This window comes from Sebastes fasciatus, chromosome 11 (assembly GCF_043250625.1).
Source record: "Sebastes fasciatus isolate fSebFas1 chromosome 11, fSebFas1.pri, whole genome shotgun sequence".
Lineage (NCBI taxonomy): Eukaryota > Metazoa > Chordata > Actinopteri > Perciformes > Sebastidae > Sebastes > Sebastes fasciatus.
In genome coordinates this window covers 8,687,282-8,706,792 of record NC_133805.1, presented here as the reverse complement: position 1 = coordinate 8,706,792, position 19,511 = coordinate 8,687,282, and the positions used below count along the sequence as shown (strand labels likewise).

At 40.6% G+C, this 19,511-nt stretch overlaps 1 protein-coding gene across 2 annotated transcripts; it reads left to right on the top strand.

Annotated features, from left to right (window-relative positions):
- The first annotated feature begins 3,720 nt into the window (after positions 1-3,720).
- On the top strand, positions 3,721-9,694 carry LOC141776636 (serine/threonine-protein kinase pim-1-like). 2 transcript variants are annotated; one of them, XM_074650356.1, is made up of 10 exons: positions 3,721-3,944; positions 4,286-4,603; positions 4,749-4,843; positions 5,236-5,283; positions 5,423-5,644; positions 5,938-6,115; positions 6,264-6,431; positions 6,563-6,736; positions 7,173-7,374; positions 7,536-9,694. In XM_074650356.1, exons 1-9 carry the CDS (start codon positions 3,890-3,892, stop codon positions 7,241-7,243), a joined length of 1,329 nt encoding a protein of 442 aa, XP_074506457.1. In that variant the 5' UTR covers positions 3,721-3,889; the 3' UTR covers positions 7,244-7,374; positions 7,536-9,694. The 2 variants fall into 2 exon arrangements, with proteins under 2 accessions (XP_074506457.1, XP_074506456.1); XM_074650355.1 differs by having other exon boundaries at positions 7,509-9,694.
- Positions 9,695-19,511: the final 9,817 nt, after the last annotated feature.

Below are 19,511 nucleotides of genomic sequence, written 5' to 3'. Positions count from 1 at the left end.
CGGGGTTCAAGCTTCAGAACACGGCGATCCAAAGAATTTCAATTTGGTTGAAAAGCTCGTTAAAATGATTTATTGCATTAATCAAATCAGATGCGAGGGAAGGGATTCTATCTGAATGAAGCTTTAGAGAAGAAGTTGGATCCTTACTTCAGTATATCTGTAATCGTGTTATCTGATTCTGCCGCGTGATGAAAACAAACACTACGGTGTCCATATAAAGACATTTATAAAGTAACAGTCCAGCGCAGTGTCCTCAAGACGGTTCATGAAACTGGTGTCACTTCAGAAATCCTGACATTGGGACGGATGTCATGACGTGGAGAAGCTGTAATCCTGCTGTAGAAGTCACTCAAAGGTTTTATATTTGTGCATGACGCCCGTATGACAGCTCTAATAAGATTATGCAAGTTTTATTGGCTTTCTGTGACATCCCTGCCGAGCACCCTGCGTGGCCACAAAGACAGCCATGAGTAAGGTGATGTCAAGTTGATTTAAAAAAATAATAATAATTATATACGACTATAGCATCATTTAGAAGTCTTTACTTTGGGACTGGGAGTATTCACTACTTTGAGATCATTTCTCCAATAGAGTGAAAGAGCCTGGACCCCGTCTGGCCTCCCTAACAGTGGCAAATATATACATATTTTTCACCCCACATTTATCCCCAGAGAGGGGAAATTGTAATTACTCATAGCAGTGATTAAATGTACGTTAGCACTGATGATATTATTGTGTTTATTGTGTGTATTGTTAATCTTTTGGAGAACCAAACCTATATGGGAGGTAAATGGACTGCATTTATATCGCTCTTTTCTAGTCTTACCACTCAAAGCACTTTACAACACAACTTAGCATCCACCCATTCATACACTGGTGACAGAGGCTACCATACAAGGTGCCACCTGTTCCTCAGGAGCGATAAACATTCACACGTACAGCAATTTAGGGTTCAGTATCTTGCCCACTGATACTTCGACATGTAAACTGCAGGGGCCGGGGATCGAACCACCGATCTTCCAATGAGTGGACGACCGCTCCACCTCTATTTCGATACCCCGAAAATCGCATGTAGCCCCAGTCTGACCACTCCATTGGAAATAATCTAGATTAACCACCATTGCATTTTTGACCAGGTATATTAAAGATAGGGTCGACGATTTTGGAAAGCTAGCATTATTTGAAAGTAGCTTTGCCTCAGGAGCTCCGTCTAAACCCACCCCCTCCTCTCGGGGCTCCTTCCAAGGCAACGCAACGAGTTCTCTACTAAATTGCCCGTAGGTGTGAATGGTCATCTGGATGGAGAGTTTGGCTAATAGATCAAAAATCTGAATTTTGTACTCGTCTTGTCTGATCTTTACTTCTTGTTGATGGAAACTACTGATGTCATTAAACTTTAAACAGCATCAGAAAACACCTCAAACTTTGTTGCCTTCTAGCTTTAAGTCTTTTCATTAGAAAAAATGTCAATAAATTTGAGAGCGCTGGCGGCTTCTAATCCTCTGATCAGTTTACATTTGGATCATGGACCTTTAAAGCTTTCAACACTTGTTTATTTTCCTTCTTTGCACCCTGACTAAATGTGACTTCAGAGTCAAAACTAGTGTTTCACACTTTTGTGTTGAATGTATTTTTGCCCTCATCCACTAACTTTTTCTGCACACCATGTTTTTTTTTTTTTTTCCCCCCTCAGAAGCCTCCCAGTCAGAGATCATTCTCTTTCATCCTGTGTCCATCGATCTGCTCAACCCCAAACCTCTGCCTGCCTCCCACTTCTTGCCCCCTGGCTTTATACAGACATCATCTCAAACAATCACATTCAATATTTGGTTCCAAATAACATAAACTGAGGCGTGTTGAGAAACTACCATGTGAGGGTTCCTCGGGCATTTTGCAACATGATACAGAAAAGCTTCTTGCACCGCTGCCATGTTTCAGTTTATCTTCGCTGCTGGAAGAAACCACGAACGATTGATATTTTGTATGGACTGAATTTCTTTGCTTTTGTCTGTATTCAGCTCACTTTCTCCAGCTCCAAGCCACAGTAATTACATTTCCCATATTAGGCTCAATTCCCCGCTGAGCAACAGCTACAAGAGGTCAAGAGAAACTCCTATGAGAGCCGAAGACAATACCTCATTCGGTCTCAAGATAACAATTTAATATATTTCACAGACTTACAGACTCAGTAGGTTTTATAACCCAGCTGTCTCAAATCCTTCTCCTCTGATCGCTGCCATCAGTCCCCCGCTGATGCAGCGGTGGAAAATATAGACCACAGCTGCTTTCTTGATAGCTGCTGTGAAGGATGGGCAAACAGAGCTGTCAGTAAAATTAAGGGCAGAGAAGGAGGAAATCGTGTGAACGGGGGCTCGGAGAGTTTAAATAAAGAAGTGGCACACATGAATAAAAGTGGAGCACTTAGGCCATAATTAGGGGCACAATGAATCTTTTGAAAGTGGATATTTAAAAGTGTTTCTTCCTGAAAGCGGGGGTAGAAAGGGAACACTTAGGGATCCTTGGCTGAGTTCCAGATGGTCCCCAGAAAATTTAGCAGTCATTTAGTTTAAATTTCCCAATTAGCACATATTTATTTATAATCATTATTTAATCATTTATTGATTGCACATTATACTATCATTCAATCAAAGTGATACGTGTTGTTAGAACTATTACTTAAAGGACCAGTGTGTAATATTTCAGGGGATCTATTAGCAGAAATGGAATTTAATATTCATAATTATGTTTTCATTAGTGTATAATAACCTGAAACTAAGAATCGTTGTGTTTTCGTTAGCTTAGAATGAGCCCTTCATATCTACATGGGGAGCTGAAACTTTGTCAACGTGAGCAGAGTGCAAAACTGTGGTACCGCCAGCACCAGTTACTACGGTTTTGCACTCAGCGGCTCATGTTACCGAAAGGGGGGAGAGCGGAGAGGTTTGCAATCTACAACCACACCACTAGATGCTGCCAAATCCTACACACTTTACCTTTAACCTGGACGTACCGTAACTTTTAAGCAAAGCAGGTACATGCAGGTCCAGCCTGCTAACTGCAGCAGCTGCTACTTTCTTGCCTCTAGGACTTTGTGGTCCACAGAAGATGATTTCTAGTCATTTCAGTGACCTTCTGACCTTTGATCTAGTAACACCGTCACATTAAAATCTCCTTCTGGCCAACCCTTTGAGCCATGATAAAGTTTTGGAAAAAATAATTTTCGATTTAAATTTGCTCCAAATTTCCTGGTTCCCAGAGGATGAATCCTAATGTTTCTGCAGCTCCCCTCAAACATGCTTGTAGCACCACCACCAGGTCAAAATCAAAATCTCCCTTTCACCAACAAATTGGTCCATGGTGTAATGTAACAAAGTAGTAATATTTTGTTACAGCACTATTTTTTGGGTGTATCTGAATTTGAGTCTTTATATTTCTGTCAACTTTCACTTTTTTTAACAGCTCTTTGAGCATCAAAACACGGAGATACACTTTAAGAATATAAACTGTCTCTCATCACAGGAGCACCAGTATGCTGTAGGTAACTGTGGTAGAGGGTGAAAAGTCATACACTCCACATATGATGAAATAAATCATCTGAAGCCACCGGAGGAATATGAATGAAAACAGAATTTGAAAATAAACAAATCCACTTTGGATGGAACTTTAGACTGCTAATTTGCATATTCTTGTTTTCAATATTCAATCACATTCTGAATGGAACAATTTGGACCTCAGACCACAGAAGCATTTGTATCAGAACACAGACACACTCGGTATCAGTACACGGACAAACTCTGTATCAGTATACAGACGCACGTATTAGCACGCACTCGACAGGTATCTTCAGGTGTTTATATTTAATCATTTCGATTGAAACTTGAGCAACGCCATGTCTTCCAAGTCTGAGCAAGACAGGATTCCTCTCTCCTGCGTAGGAGATCGAGGTAAGTGTGAACTTCCTTCAGTAATCATGGTGTGTGTTTTTCAAATCCTCAAAATTTGTTTTCAATGTGGTCCTGTGCTGTGACTTGAAAGACATTTAATTTAATTTAACTTAAATATAATAATAGAAAAAACATTTAATAACTTTAAGTGATCAAAAAACAGTGTCCATGCTATTTTCAAGATACAATTCTGTCAGGATATAAGTCTAATTCCTACATAATATTGTTATGTTCCAACACTTTCAGGCAGATATGCAACATAACTCAGACTCTCTATTAGGAATTAAATGCACTTGCATGCAGTCAAGAAAAGTGTCTCATTGTGTTTTTCTCATTTATAGACGACAAACAGATCTCAGGATCACCCAACGCTGATGTCTCAGGATCACCCAGGGTTATCAGCCGCCCCGCTGACACCTGCAACGATGTGCAGCTGAATGTCAGCGAGAGGAAGAGGAGGGCTGGGGATGATGCTGTAGAAAGGCCCGAAAAAAGGTTGAGATGTGACCTCGACAACGTCATATCTGAAAAGAACAACAGACAGAGCATCGCTAACGAGAGGGGCAACGATGGAGCCCACGTTAGTGAGAAAAGCAGCGCCGTGACAGAGGAGGAGATCATCTATCAGATGGCCTCCTCAGCAAACCCAAGGGGCAGAGGTAGTAGCCGATAGTGGGATAGAAAATGAAAAAAAGCTAAAGCTTCATGATGAGGAATAAATACAAATAGAAAAGTAATGCAAAGTTTTAAAATGCTCTGTGTGTGTGTGTGTGTGTGTGTGTGTGTGTGTGTGTGTGTGTTTAGCTGATTTTGAGAACAAGTACGAAGAGCTCGATCCGATTGGTGCAGGAGGCTTTGGCTCTGTGTATAGCGGCTACCGTAAAGACGACTATTTTCCAGTAAGTCTTGGAAACACGTGCTCAAACTCATTACAAAGAACGTATATTGCCAAGAAGTGAAAGTCAATTGTTCATTCCATTGCGACATCAGCGCCCAGCAGCCGCCATTTTGGACTGAAAGCGACTATCGGACGGCAGTAAAACGTCCGCCTAAAAAGTGCCGTACTAAAGTAAAACAAAATTATTTCTATTCTTTTGTCATATTCTACAGAAATGGTGTTGAACAATACAATATTATCAATACGATAAGTGCTTTCAGTCCAAAATGGCGGCAGCGGCTGTTGTAAAAAAAAACACCAGTTTGTCTCTTTGCTTCTTTACTCTTTGCTCATTTTACCGTTCACTGACGTTCAGGAAGTACCAACCAAATGATTTGTACCTCTGTCTCGCAGGTGGCCATCAAGCACATCCCCAGTAAGGACGTGAGATGTCAACAAGTGGTGAGTAATTTGATCCGATGTCGAACACCAACTGACACCAATTTGCATTGTTAAACGGGTTGTTATACTTCTCGAAGCTGTTGGAACTTACAGCAGGTCATTAACCGCTTGGTATGTATATATGCATTATTTTCTTTAGCCTTGCAATGGGAAGGATTACCACATCATCCTTGAGGTGGCCTTCATGCTGAAAACTGCAGGTCTACCAGGATCCAAAGGAGGATCTGCTACTGTGTGCCTTCTGGACTGGTACCGTCTGGATCATGAGATAGTACTGGTCATGGAGAGACCATATCTCTCCACGAACCTCCTGAAGTACCGGTTAGCCAACGGAGGATCCCTGGACGAAAGAGATGCAAAGGTACGAAAAATCAGGGGTTTGTTTTGATTTAGCTCAAACCAAAGCATGATACATTTAAATACTTGGGACTTTGGATTGATTCTGAATATTCTTTTAGGCCTCATATTGATTTTATTAGAAATTAAACAAATGCCAGTCTCAGAATACTACAGTATATCGGTCAATTAATTGCTTTACTCTCCAAGTGAGAAAACAACTTTGCGTTGCACAGAAACCCGTCTATCACACGTAGCTCATTTATTGGTATATTATTGCAATAATTGACACTCTGTCCCTGTCTCTCTCTATCTCAGCTGATCCTGAAGCAGCTGGTGGACGCTGCCATCCACATGCACTCTAAAGGCGTCTTTCACCGGGACATTAAATTACAGAACGTCCTGGTTCAAGACAACTCTGGTGTCCCCAAAGTTTATGTCATCGACTTTGGCTGTAGCAGCTTCTGTCAGGAGACGCCCTACACTCACTACTGGGGTATGATATCTGGCTTCTGCTATTCACTCGTCTCTTGATAATGACTTTCGTGTTTAAACAAAGCTTCTCATCTCATCCTTTTTCTTTCTTTTCCCTCCATCTCTCTGTCGGTCTCCTTCCGTTCCTCTACTGTTGCCGTGTGTACCAGGCACCCCTGCGTACGCCCCTCCAGAGTGGTTGAACAGTCGCAGATACTGTTCCCGTCCCACCACTGTATGGCAGCTGGGCATGATCCTTCTTTCACTGCTAGTTGGACATTACCCCCCCCAGGTCAGCATCCGGAGCGACATCCTGACGGACGATAAGCTGTCCGCAGGTAAGACACACACACACAAAGGGTTTCATATGAGAATGTGTCAGTTCTTCAGATTTCTTTTGTTTTTGATGGGATCACTTCAACATGCCCACTTCAACTTTTGATTTCCTATTTTCTTTCTTGCTTTTCAGATGTCAAGTACTTGCTGCACAGGTGTCTTGCCACAGACCCAAGACAGCGCATCACTCTGGAGGAGCTCCAGCAAAGCCCCAGCCTCCAACAAACCATCCCTCCACCTACTCAAGGCTACCTGGAAGACAGGAAAGTGCCTCAGGGATGTTCCTCCCACCCAGCCGCACAGTCAGGTCAGCATCATCTTTATAGTGCAGGATAGAAAGTTTGTTATGTGTCCTTTTGCATTAATGTCCATTCATTGCGGAGGTGTAAACAGGAATGTAGTATGAAAACTAAAATGAATGAATGTTAAACATTTCTTGAACGACTCTTCTGTGGAATATAAGCTACGATAGCTTTCTCCATATTAGACCCTCACAGGGCAGCACTGTCAGAACAGCTTTCTATTGGTCGGTAGCACCAATTTGTGTCAAAGTTCACCAAAGCTAAACAAAAGATTAGTGTGGATTTACTCTGCCCCCACTAGCAAATTCACTTTGCAGCGATTCCATTGAAATGAATTGATTTTGCATCAAAAAGTCATAGATAAATAATCACACGTAGCTCATTTATTTGTATATATTATTGCCATAATTTACACTCTGTCCCTGTCTCTCTCTATCTCAGCTGATCCTGAAGCAGCTGGTGGACGCTGCCATCCACATGCACTCTGCAGACGTCTTTCACCGGGACTTTAAATTACAGAACGTCCTGGTTCAAGACAAGACATGACTTTGGCGGTGGCGCATCACTCTGGAGGAGCTCCAGCAAAGCCCCACCCTCCAGCTACCCGAGGCTACCTGCAAGGTAGATACAGTAAGTGCCTCAGGTAGGTTCCTCCTACCAGTCTCACAGTCAGGACAGCAGCATCTTTATAGTGCAGGATAGAACATTTGTTATGGGTCCTTTAGCATTAATGTCCATTCATTGCTTTGGATCCTGTTAACTGTGTTTCTCTTCCAGCTGAGACTCTGTCTGATGTGTGCCTAGCTGCTGTAACCCACCCTTGGAGGCTGGACATCAATAATTTGGAGGAACAAAAAGGGCCGATACAGTACCAAGAAGCATCTTCTCCAACCTCTGGGTCCTGTCCAACCCCCAGCCGTCTGTGTAGAGGGGATCTCTCTTTGAATTGCCTCTTCCAAGGTTTCTTCCCAATTTCCTTATAGGGGCTCCTCGTCTTCTTAGAGAGCTTGGGCTGGATCAGGAACCCCTGCTGATAGTTCGTTGGATTGAAAAAAGCAACACTATATCTGATATTGTACTGTAAAAAATGGTCCTTTGACTTGCTGCCTCCGGTGATTATTTTCTGGTAATGCTGTGTGAGAGCAAAATGTCTCTCATGGAAACTCTGACTGAAACCTCAGAAAATACGGGAAAGCCATGATATCATGAGCCTCTAAGAGCACTCCAACTGGCAGAACATGTAGAAATAACAACTTTATTCATCTAATTTCTAATTTCTAACTTCCTCAATTGACACACGTAATAAGGTATTTGCAATGTATAAAATTAACATAGATGGAACTCCTGACATCGGTGTGTTCATACAATCAGACTGGATTTTCAAATTTGTTTTGGACTCAGTAGATGAGTCCTAAATATTCAAGGTTCAAGGTTCTTTATTTGTCATTTGTCAATTCCAGCAGAGCAGCCATTGGCAATGAAAATCTTTGGTCTCAGGTTCTTTCAACAGTGCTCATGAAATATGTATATATTTATAAAAGGGGAAATCACACATGTAAATGTAAAAGCAAAATGATAATCTAAGGCATAAAGTAGTACAATTAAAATAAATATAAACATAAGTAAATGTAAAATAGTAATGTAAATGTAAATTTGTAATTTCAAATTTCAAAACTGAATGTAAACAGGATGTAGTATGTATATGCATGATGAGAAGTAATACATGCACACAGAGGTGTAGACAGGAATGTAGTATATATAGAGAAGTAGTAATTATGTATATATATGTATATATATGCAGAGGTGTAACAGTTGTAAAACAGTATGTAAAATATATAAAGGTAAACAGTTTTATGGCGTGCGGGATGAAGCTGTCACTGAGCCTAATCTTTCGGTACCGTCTCCCAGATGGCAGCATCCTGATCTTTTCTCTATCACTAGATCTTTTATGCATCCTCAGATGTTTTCAGAAACATTTTGTAGTGTACTGTTTAGCTGTAAAATAAGCATTACAGTATCAGAATATTGATTCATATTCGATCAGCGCTGCCTAGTTTGACCGTTTGAGTGATTGACAGCCGCTCAGAGACGGCAAGGCTCCAGCTCAGCTCTGATTGGTTGTTTTCCTCCGGTCTGTGAAATCTTGCAGATGCCATTAGGAGCACCGGAGGACACAGAGGAACATGACGTTTTGCAGATTACCTGTTTTATGCACTACTGTCAGGATATAGTGACCATTTTATATAAATAACTTTTTTTAAATCATATTTGCTCCACTTCTACCTACTGCTGCTTTAAGTAGGGGATTACACACACACAAAACTGTTTGATATAATTAGTTTATTTTTACATTTTTATACAACTAATTTTACCCAGGATCATTCCATAAAAACATATCTCTTTTTTTCATGCTGAAAGAAGGTAATAATCGTTGTAGGAGATGAGTCCTTGAGAGAGGTAATCTTTAAAAAAGCTTTTGATAAAAGGGAACTTTCATCTTTTGTTGTCATTGTAAAGACACCGATGAATTATTTTTTCTCACACCTCCCCTCCTTCTCTCCTCGATTCCTTCTAAAGCCAAACACTTATAAATAAAGAGAAAGGACATTTGTCACTTGTACAAAGCCTAAGAGAACAATTCCTCCCGTGTTTGTTTTGTTGCCTGCCGGTTATTGAAAAGTAATTTGATTTGGAGGCGGCTGTGATCGATTAGCGGCTATGTGTTCAACGTGTGCTTCTACTGCAAAGCATCACAAGGTACAACTGTTTTGAAATGAGCTCTGCCACAGTATGTGGTATCGCTGCTGTTGATGCTAGAAATCCTGGAACAGTGGTAGTGATACATCTTCTAACTACCTAATCCCTCTTCGAACATTTTCACTTTGATGCTGAAATAAGTGGCGAAGGCTGCGCTGCATATAAATCTTTACCTTAATAAATCATTAATCCCGTTTTAAGTCTAAAGCACCCCTGAGAAATATGTCGAGAAATTCCACTTTCAGTGCATATCAACTTGTTTCAAGACCTTGTTTCAACTTGAGCGTTTGAGTCATTTCGAATAAGACAGATGACTATTTTGTTCAGGACCTTGCGGTGAACCACACTTGAGCTTTCCTCACCCGGGTGGCAGATTTTTGAACTCGTGAAATGATTTTTTGACCGAATGTGAGATAAAAAGACATCAAACTCTGAGAAACAGGTATACTTGCACTATAGCATGACAGCTCTGTTATAGTCTCTTTCTCCTTCGGCTTGACCAGTTTGACTACCATCCTGAGAAACCCACCGTGTACTCTGCTCTTTCTGGGAAACAGACTAGCCTGAAGGGCAGATCGCGGCAGGGGTCTGCAGCAGAAATATCCTCAGAAGAAAAACAACATAATCTTTGATCATTTTCGCTACTTCAAAACTCCTGCAGCTTTTGTTCCCACCTGGAGATTTCTATCACAGCCACTAGAGTCCCTTAGATCAGATCATGGTGTATGAGATCAGATAAAAGGTCATATATAATTTTTTATTAACTAATGTCCAGAAATAATCACACAGCCTGTGGTGGTTGTATATCAGTGAAAGAAAATCAACACGACAAAGTCAAGTTTGGGAAAAGATTTGTGGTTATAGGAACATCTTAAGGTTGTGAAAATAACATTTGTGTACAAATTATCTCAATAATTGAGTTCTAAGAGAAAGGGAACAGTTTTGTGAATAGCTGACTGAGTGAAATAAGACAACCCAGTCAGTTTTTTGTGGACTGCATAGATCAGAAAACATGTGATTCAACAGGCCATTAAGATTTGGCTCCCCTTCCTATGTAACATGCAGGCTCATTAGAATATACCGCACACAACGTTTGCAGTGGTGCACCAAATTTTTCTCCCAAACAAATCAGAGCAGATGGGGCTTTTTCAGGAGAGAGTCTTAAAGAGACGGGCGCTAAAACGGAGCGTTTCAGACAGAATTAATACAGGTATATTCAGACAGACAGTATGAGAAAAATAATGTGTTTTTTGAACATTAAAGCATGTAAACATTTTCTAGAAGAAACCTAAAATTAATATATTTTTTTGTATGAACCTGAAAATGAGCATGATATGTCCCCTTTAAGAACCAGACTCTGCTTTTAGTATTTCTAAGAAATCTTCACAACTGAACTTGTGTGCTAAATGAAGTAAATGAGATCAACTAAATAGTCTGTTATATATTATTATTATTATTATTATTATTTTTATATACAGTAATATTACTGAGTAAAATTGTGTCTCTTAAAGCTTCACCAGCCGGTATTTTTCAAAATAAATCAAATGATTACATGTAAAGGATGTTGCACATGTTGACCAGGTCGGTCCCGTAACCAGAGGTAACTTTTTGGAAACAAATTATTTCCTATTTAGGCGTTCATAGTCATTCAAATACATAATCTGAAATAATGTAAATATCGTTGATATTTATCTGATAGTCTGGCGACCTGTCCATGGTGTACCCCGCCTTCACCCATTGTCAGCTGGGATCGGCTCCAGCCCCCCACACGACCCTGAATAGGACAAGTGGTTACAGATGATGGATGGATGGATAGTTGAAATTCTCCTTCCATCCCGACAGCAATCGATAAATCAAACGCTCTGACAAAAAAAAATCATTTCATTCGGCCCAAATGTAATGATTGGACGGGCTACCTGCCTTCCTGCGTTCACTCTGCCCGTGCACTCATTGCTCGTCATTGGAGTCTTCTACAAGCTGCCAGCTTGACAGCTGGAAGTACTAACAATAGCCGTGTTTGCCGTTCAAATTCATTATGATATGTTAACATTCATAATGATGATTTTCGGGGAGTGGCCATGGAGGGAGGCCTGAAGCAACGGACTGTCAGTTTTGCCGACTTGGCGATGTTCTCGCAAGCTTTAGGGACTTTTAGAGCTAGTGCTGCTACTTTCATTGGAAAAGAGTTGGCAACCTGGGCTGGGGTTTTCGGTTGGATTCTTTTTTTTTAAATCTGGCGTACTCTTGCTAGTTTCTCGAGATAGCCTCGAGATGCAAGGCATTTGTAATTTAGCCAATAAAACTACTCCCCCCCCCAACCAGAGTACCGCTTCCCCTAACCTGTCAATCTGTCCACCAGAGGCCCTAAGACTTTTCCACCTGCTCCAGTCACCTGACTCCCTCATCCAGCTGCTCACCTGTTTCCACTTTCCCTCGTCAGCCCTGCAGTATATAACCGGCCATTTCCACTCCTTCCCTGTCAGATTGTCAAAGTTGCCATGTGCTTTGCCTCTGCCTGCATCGTCTGAGTTGTGACAGAATCACATCTTGACCGCACCGCCTGTTTTGTCATCGAAACAATATAAAAACAGAATGTAAATCTTCTGTAGTCGTCACTATAACTACACTGACAGCACAGAGTCATGACAAAACCATGTGCTGCTGCTGCTGGCTGCTGCTGCTGCTGGCTGCTGCTGCTGCTGGCTGCTGCTGCTCTGCTGCTCTGCTGCTCTGCTGCTGCTGGCTGAAAGCTGTATTTAAACTATATTTTGTTGATGCTACAGAGGCTGTCTGAATGCGGTCCACACCTTCCTGCCACAACAGATCAATGGGCCCACAGACAAATGACTACAGGACACTGTACAAACTTTATTTTAGGAAACCATCTGGAAAGCTTGCACTGCTCGCAATAAATAAAACACAAGATGTGGAGGGTGGCAGGGACTGTGAGAGGTGGGTCATATTGTGACATAAAAAAAAAAACAATACGCATAATATACCTCACCTACCTGTTGGGGGTGGAGGGATACTACAGCAGCACCTTCAGCACTGTGGAATCTATCAGGACCAGTCGTGCTTTATGTACACGGCGCATCAATCCACCGTGGTCAGTGAAAACGTTCTGATACTCGTGATGAATTTTCACACATTGCAGTGGATGCAGCAAAGTTAATCAGTCTCTCTTTTTACTTGACTGCAGTGCACCCCAATGGCCCCCTCATTGGCGACCAGCCCGGTTCAGTCTCAGTGCTCTCATCAACATCTTTTCTAGCAGCTGTTTCAGCAAAAAAGCTCAGATAAATCCACTGTACACCACCTGCCCAACACCAAATGGAAGACAGATAAAGTTAGTGACTAGCTGATGAACATAGTGGAGCATTTAAGAGACTCTTCTCTCTGCTTCCTCAAGGCCAAAACAGAGATGATGAGGAGGAGTTTCTTCCCTCAGGTCATCCGGGTCCCGAACCGCTGACTTTCACATCCATAACCCACTTTAAATACAACCCACCCACCTGTAGCTAGTATTTTATTCTATTTTTTGCTATTCCTAAGTTGCTTTATGGAGCTAGGCACAAACTAATGTCACCGCACGTTGTACTGTGTATGATTGTGTATGTGACCAAAACAGAGCTAAAAGGAGCGTGAATGTTGGACTTATATTTACTAAAGTGGACGGAAACGTGACTCTGATGAGACAGTAATGTTGCCCTGTGTTATATGTATATGTAAGGAGGTTAGCCATAACTCATGTGTCAGGGCTGTCTGTCTTGTCTTGGAGTTTTTCTGCCACCTTGTGGTCAAAAGTCAATGCAGACACCTCCATCCATTTTAAGACGTACCATCCCACAGTGCTGTAACAGGAGCTTGTATGTCTTTAGAATAAAGACATAAAGACAGAGATATTGACATTAAAGACAGGGAATGACAGAAACTATGAGTGAAGTGAAGTAGAAGACAAATTAATTGTCAGATTGAATATGATAATGAAGCAAATTTACAAACACAATGAAAAAGAGTAGAATTTGAACACCTTATATTAGGCATTTTATACATTCATATAGGTAGTTTTCATATCCATGAAAAATAATTCAGTCAACCTTTAAAGGCAGAATAATGAAATATAATTATTGAATGGCAGACCTAATTATAATCATATATATGTATATGGCTGATTTCGATTAAAATATTTAATTTGGATTAATTGCACATTTGTTATCTGTTCAAAATGTACCTTAAAGGGAGATTTGTCAAGTATTTAATACTCTTATCAACATGGTAGTGGAGAAAAATGCTTGCTTTATGCAAATGTATGTATATATTTATTATTAGAAATCAATTAACAAAACAATGACACATATTTTCCAGAAACCCTCACAGGTACTGCATTTAGCATAACAAATATGCTCAAATTATAACATGGCAAACTGCAGCCCAACAGGCAACAACAGCTGTCAGTGTGTCAGTGTGCTGACTTGACTATGACTTGCCCCAAAACTGCATGTGATTATCATAAAGTGGGCATGTTTGTAAAGGGGAGACTCGTGGGTACCCATAGAACCCATTTTCATTCACATATCTTGAGGTCAGAGGTCAATGGAACCCTTTGAATATGGCCATGCCAGTTTTTAGCAAAATTTTGTGTACGTTTGGAGCGTTATTTAGCCTCCTTCGCGACAAGCTAGTATGACATGGTTGGTACCAAAGGATTCTTTAGGATCTATAGTTTCATATGATACCAGTACCTTCACTCTACCTACTGATTATAATTAACCACTGATCATTATTCAGGTGGTGTGCTTCACACTCCCTAATATTGTATATGGGTTCTTGTGATTATTAACATCATGATAAAGAAGTCAAAGAAGGAAGGCTACAAAGTACATATGTACAGTATAGAAACAGGAAGGCCAAAAGAAAGTAATTAAGTACGTTTACTCAGGTACTGAAGCCCAATTTTGAGATACTTCTCTTGAGTATTTCCATTTCGATGGCACATAATTCACAATGTTTACAAACCCTTAATGCTATAAATGATTCTAGTTTCTGGTGTCAGGAGACACACTGATGCTGTTCTATTGAGTGGAACGGAGTAAAGTGTTTTGGTTGGGCATTTACACACCAAATTAAGTTTTCATTGCTGTGCTAGTTCAGGACGCATATCCAGATCCGCTGAGAATCAAACTGCATTAACTATGCTTCACTCAATTTGAACCGAACAGCGTTATGTTTTGTCTGATGCAATAAATGTTGTGTTTGTTAACCAGGAACGAGTTCAGATACACAAAACTATACACTCAGTCTCTCCCACATTTTACTGTGTTGAGTGTAACGGATCTAGTCATGCTTCCCATCCAGTGCATGCTGGGATGGGCTCCAGCCCCCCCTCCCCTAACCCCAGAGAAGGAACAGATGGGCAAAGGAAATTAATGAGTAAATGAATGAGGGACTACAGGTATGCCTGACTAGGCTGGTCTCGCATCTGAAGGAATGCTGCTTTTCAAATTTATCCATCTTTAATATAATGTCCAATTTAGTTAAATCTTTCTAATTGTAATTATGAAAACATGCTTCAGAACAAGGGTTTTCATGACCAGTGCATGTATATAATATGTTATAAGTAAGGGATAATGTACAGCGAGCCGGTCATTGTTGTAAAATAAACCCTGAAAGAATCCTGAAGGGGATTATTTCACAACAATGACCCGCTAGCTGTACATTATCCCGCGTATTACACGGCTACTTACTTAAGAAATCAATAGTTTGACACAAAAATGGTGCTCCAGAGTCCAACATCAGAACTGCGCCCATAGCAACGGTCTGTTATACATAGCAACAGTCTGCTATAAAGAAATAACAGACCGTTGAACGCTGTGATTGACCAATCAGAATCGAGTATTCAACACAGCCGTGTAATAATATAAAATAAAGGTGAGGTGTCACATGAAACGTTGATTTCTTCTATTATTTACATTTTACATAATCCCCAAGTGCACATACAGTGTTATTGATGTCATGCAGATTGCATTTTCTGTAACTGTAATCTGCAGTTGTCTGAATGCTCATAAGGTATGTAAGACTGAGAGACTCTTTTAAATACTGCAGGTGTTGTAATAACCCACTGTGGTGGATGTGCTGATCATTCCAATGAGCAGCGCTGCAACAACCACCGATCACACACCCGTGAGCTCCGTCCTGAAAATGCATAAACATTTGCCCACTCTTCCGCTCGAGCTATTTCCAAACCATGCCGTTGAATTAAATAGAGTGTGCTTAACTATGTCACTCTTAAACTAGAGCGCTGTGCACATATTGTAATTTCACCTCCTCCCCGGTGCTTGAATACATTTATTGACTTTTTAAATCCATTATAGCTCCGTCTCTTGCTTTATTCACTTTTTACCACACATTTTTCAGAAACTATTATGCCAAGGACCAGGAAGTAATAATCCTTTTTTGCTTCTTTTTTTTAACTTAGAGCTTGCTGCTTAATGCCACAGAATAATTCTTCAGGGTCTTCTTGATTTAAAAATGTTCCAAAAATGAAAATGTGTGTGTCACTATGGTTACGGTTTTATCAGTGAAAGTAGGGCTGGTTTAAGGTATAGGTCATATAGGCGGTCGCCTAGGGCGCCAACTTCTGGGGTCGCTGGTCATTCTCTAAAAATAAATAAATACAATTTTTAAAAAAATGCTCGGGGCGCCCTTCATCATTTTCTGCATTGAGGTAACAAATGAACAAATACATATAGAAAGAAAGAAATACACTTTTCATCCCAGTAACTCTCTTTCTCACCCTTTTTCATCTGCCTATAAATTAAATTTTTCATTTGCCGATCTATTGTCTGCTCTACATATTGTAGTGAAACTGACTAAACACTTTTAAAGGAACAGTGTGAAACATCTTTTGGATGATCTATTAGCAGAAATAGAATATATTATTCATAACTATGTTTTCATTACTAATATAAGAATCGTTGTATTTCCGTTAGCTTAGAATGAGCCCTTCATATCTACATAGGGAGCGAGCCCTCTTCTTGGAGTCCACCATGTTGCTCCGCCATGTGTCTACAGTAGCCCAGAAAGGACAAACCAAAAATTGACTTTCACGTTTTACGTTACCTCAATGCAGTGGTAGTTCTCCGACACGCGGTAACGTGAACCACAAAGTGCAAAACCGTGGTACGGCCAACCTCCGTCCGACTTAGTAAGTAGTGTTATTATGGTAAGGATGGCAAAAAAACATCAACATTATTTTAACACTGTCATATCGTAATTTTAACTGGATTGTATTGCTTTTTGTATTATAGTTTTTCTGTGTTTAAACTACAGTGCTCTGTAAATTCTACCATGAAATGTGATTATTTTAACATATTCTTACTCTGAACTTTACAGTTGTGTTTGGTTTAGTATTTTACAAAATATTACCATAAATCAAACACTGCTTTATTGTTTTTCTATTTATTTTTTGGTGTCATAATTTTTCACAAACATTTTTTACAGTGTGTGATAGCCCTCGCAGTTATCTACTACTATCACAGTCAACACTGTTGTGACATGTTAGTTATATAAGAGTAGCCGAAGTGTGGCCTGATGGTGGTGGTGATTTCTGGTGGGAGTGTGAATGTACACAGCAGATTTCATGTCAATTCGACCGTTAGCTTTTAAAATATGTTGATCACAGACAAAGAAAACAAACACAGATGGACGGAAATAATCCTTTAACCTTACGGGTGGACGGTGGAGTAAAATAGATAGGAGAGGAAAAACACAGATATTGCTGCTTTATTCTGTTAGATGACTTTGCAGACAAACTAAATACAAGAATCATTCAGTCAATGATGACAGTGGTTATAGAAGCAAGACTAAGCTTGTGTACTTTTTCTGGACCGTGAAGATACACAGAACACGTAAATCTCTTTTCACACATGCTGTGGATACAAGTACTTGTTTTAGACGCCTGCAGCTCTCTGTCACTCACTGGATGCAGCTGAGATACAGCAAGGACGGCTACAGATTTACTGAGCTCTCTTATTGACTGTCTTCAAGGGAAAGCGGCAAATATTAGCCCTAAAATCGATGGATTTGTCACTGGGCTCCTTTTTTTGAAAAACATTTTGCCAAAGGGGGTTTAAAAGTTGTCACATGTAGTGACACAGATGCTAATTTGGCAACACTGGGGTGCTTTCTAGTGTGAACCATTGGGTCGCCTGTTGTATATGTGGTTCTCAACCAGGGGTCCAGGGACCCCACAGGGGTCCTTGAGGGAGTTCCAGGGAGTCCCCAGAAAAATGTAGAAGAGTTTATTTTCACTATTTAATTCAGTGAATTAGAGTCAGTGACTATTCAGGTTTGTCTTCTTTCTCTTCGTCTTAATCATAACAACCAACATCTTTTTCGATGGAGGTCCCAGAAGCGAAATAGTAACAAATGGGCGTCCTTGACCTAATGTGTATCAATTTAGGGGACCTTATATGTGACTTTCAGCAATGTTGTTGCTACTAGGTATAGGCGTGTAGGCCTATCTGTTTAAAGATATGTGACCTGGTTCTTCTATAAGGCAACTTAATGAAGCCATGTGATATTATTTTTAAAACCACAGCCCCCCTTCATAGTGATTTTTCATGATGCCCCACATACTGCGTGCAGTTTGGGACAGCTATAAATGACTCCATGAATATCTGTTGTGAGAATTTATTTTAACAAACTAACAAAACAAATAACATTGATGTAAAAAATATGTAATATATTTGGACTAACATTCATTTTAAAGGTTCTATATATGGGATTCAGAACATTACTTCAGCAGCAAGCAACTATTTGCTATGTAAAGATGGCTACCTGGAATGACATCAACCCCCCTCTCTGTGTGTGGGAGTCCGAGTTTCTCTTTGCACGTGAATGTGAGTGTGCCCCACCGGCTAGCTCACAGCCACCGCTCTGCACTGCGCTCATACTGCGATTACAGCTGATAATACTGTCCTGACCAACGGCGTCGATGCGGAAGCATAGCACCCACCCTCCGCTATTTTAATAGAGTGATTTTGATGTTTATGGCTGGTTTCTTCTGTTTTGACATATTTGAAAACATAATGCGTAAATGTCCACTCATTACTTACGTGGTGAAAACCTATTCAAAAATATACTGCAAAAGGAATTTAACTAGTCTTGTAGCAACATTGTCCCGTCTTTAAGGCGCCCCAGGGTGCCACATCAAATCACCCACTTTGGGAACCACTAGTTTGGACGAGCACAATTTATTTGACAAAAGAAAATCTAACTCCACTAACAAACCCTTTTTTTCCTGTGCTTTCAACTGGAGCTCTCAGTCTTCATCAGCAGATATATAGCATGTCCTGAAGAAAGCTCAGTTGTCACAAGAGGGCGATTGATTCCGAGATTGAAATTTCACGTACGGTTATTTTAATATCACAGGTCATGTACTGTCCAATCATATATGACCACAGCCTATTATATCTTTGGCACTCATTCCTTCTGCATATGCTCAGAGCACTGATCCTTGCTGCTCCACCACCTCCTCCTTATACTCCCTCCACCTCTCCAGCCTCCTCTTGCATTAGCATTTAGATTTGTGTGATTCCAGGACGGTTCTCTCAATGGGTTCATGCTCATTCGAATGTTCCGTATCTGAGGCTGCGCCGGAAGGTCTGTGAGCTCAGAGACAGCCTCTGTCAAGCCTTTTTTAAATTTGTGTCTGGAGCATTTCTGAGGCAGAGCCGCACCACCAAACTCAAACTGATTGTTGCAATAAAACGGTTAAAAGCCTGATGTGAGTGTCTTGACTGAAAATTATTCAAGTGAAGGTCTCATCCCTGCTCCCGTTCTGGCATGATGTCAAATCCTGCCGGTTTGCGAGACATCTAAGACCTCAAAGACGTCTGCAAAAAAACGGACAGTGAAGCCCTTTAGGCATCATGTCCAATCAATACTCTTTTCAGCTGTTTGGTGTGTGACATTAACAGATCAGTGGAGCCATGAGATTGAAAGCCAGAGAGTTCAGCTCGT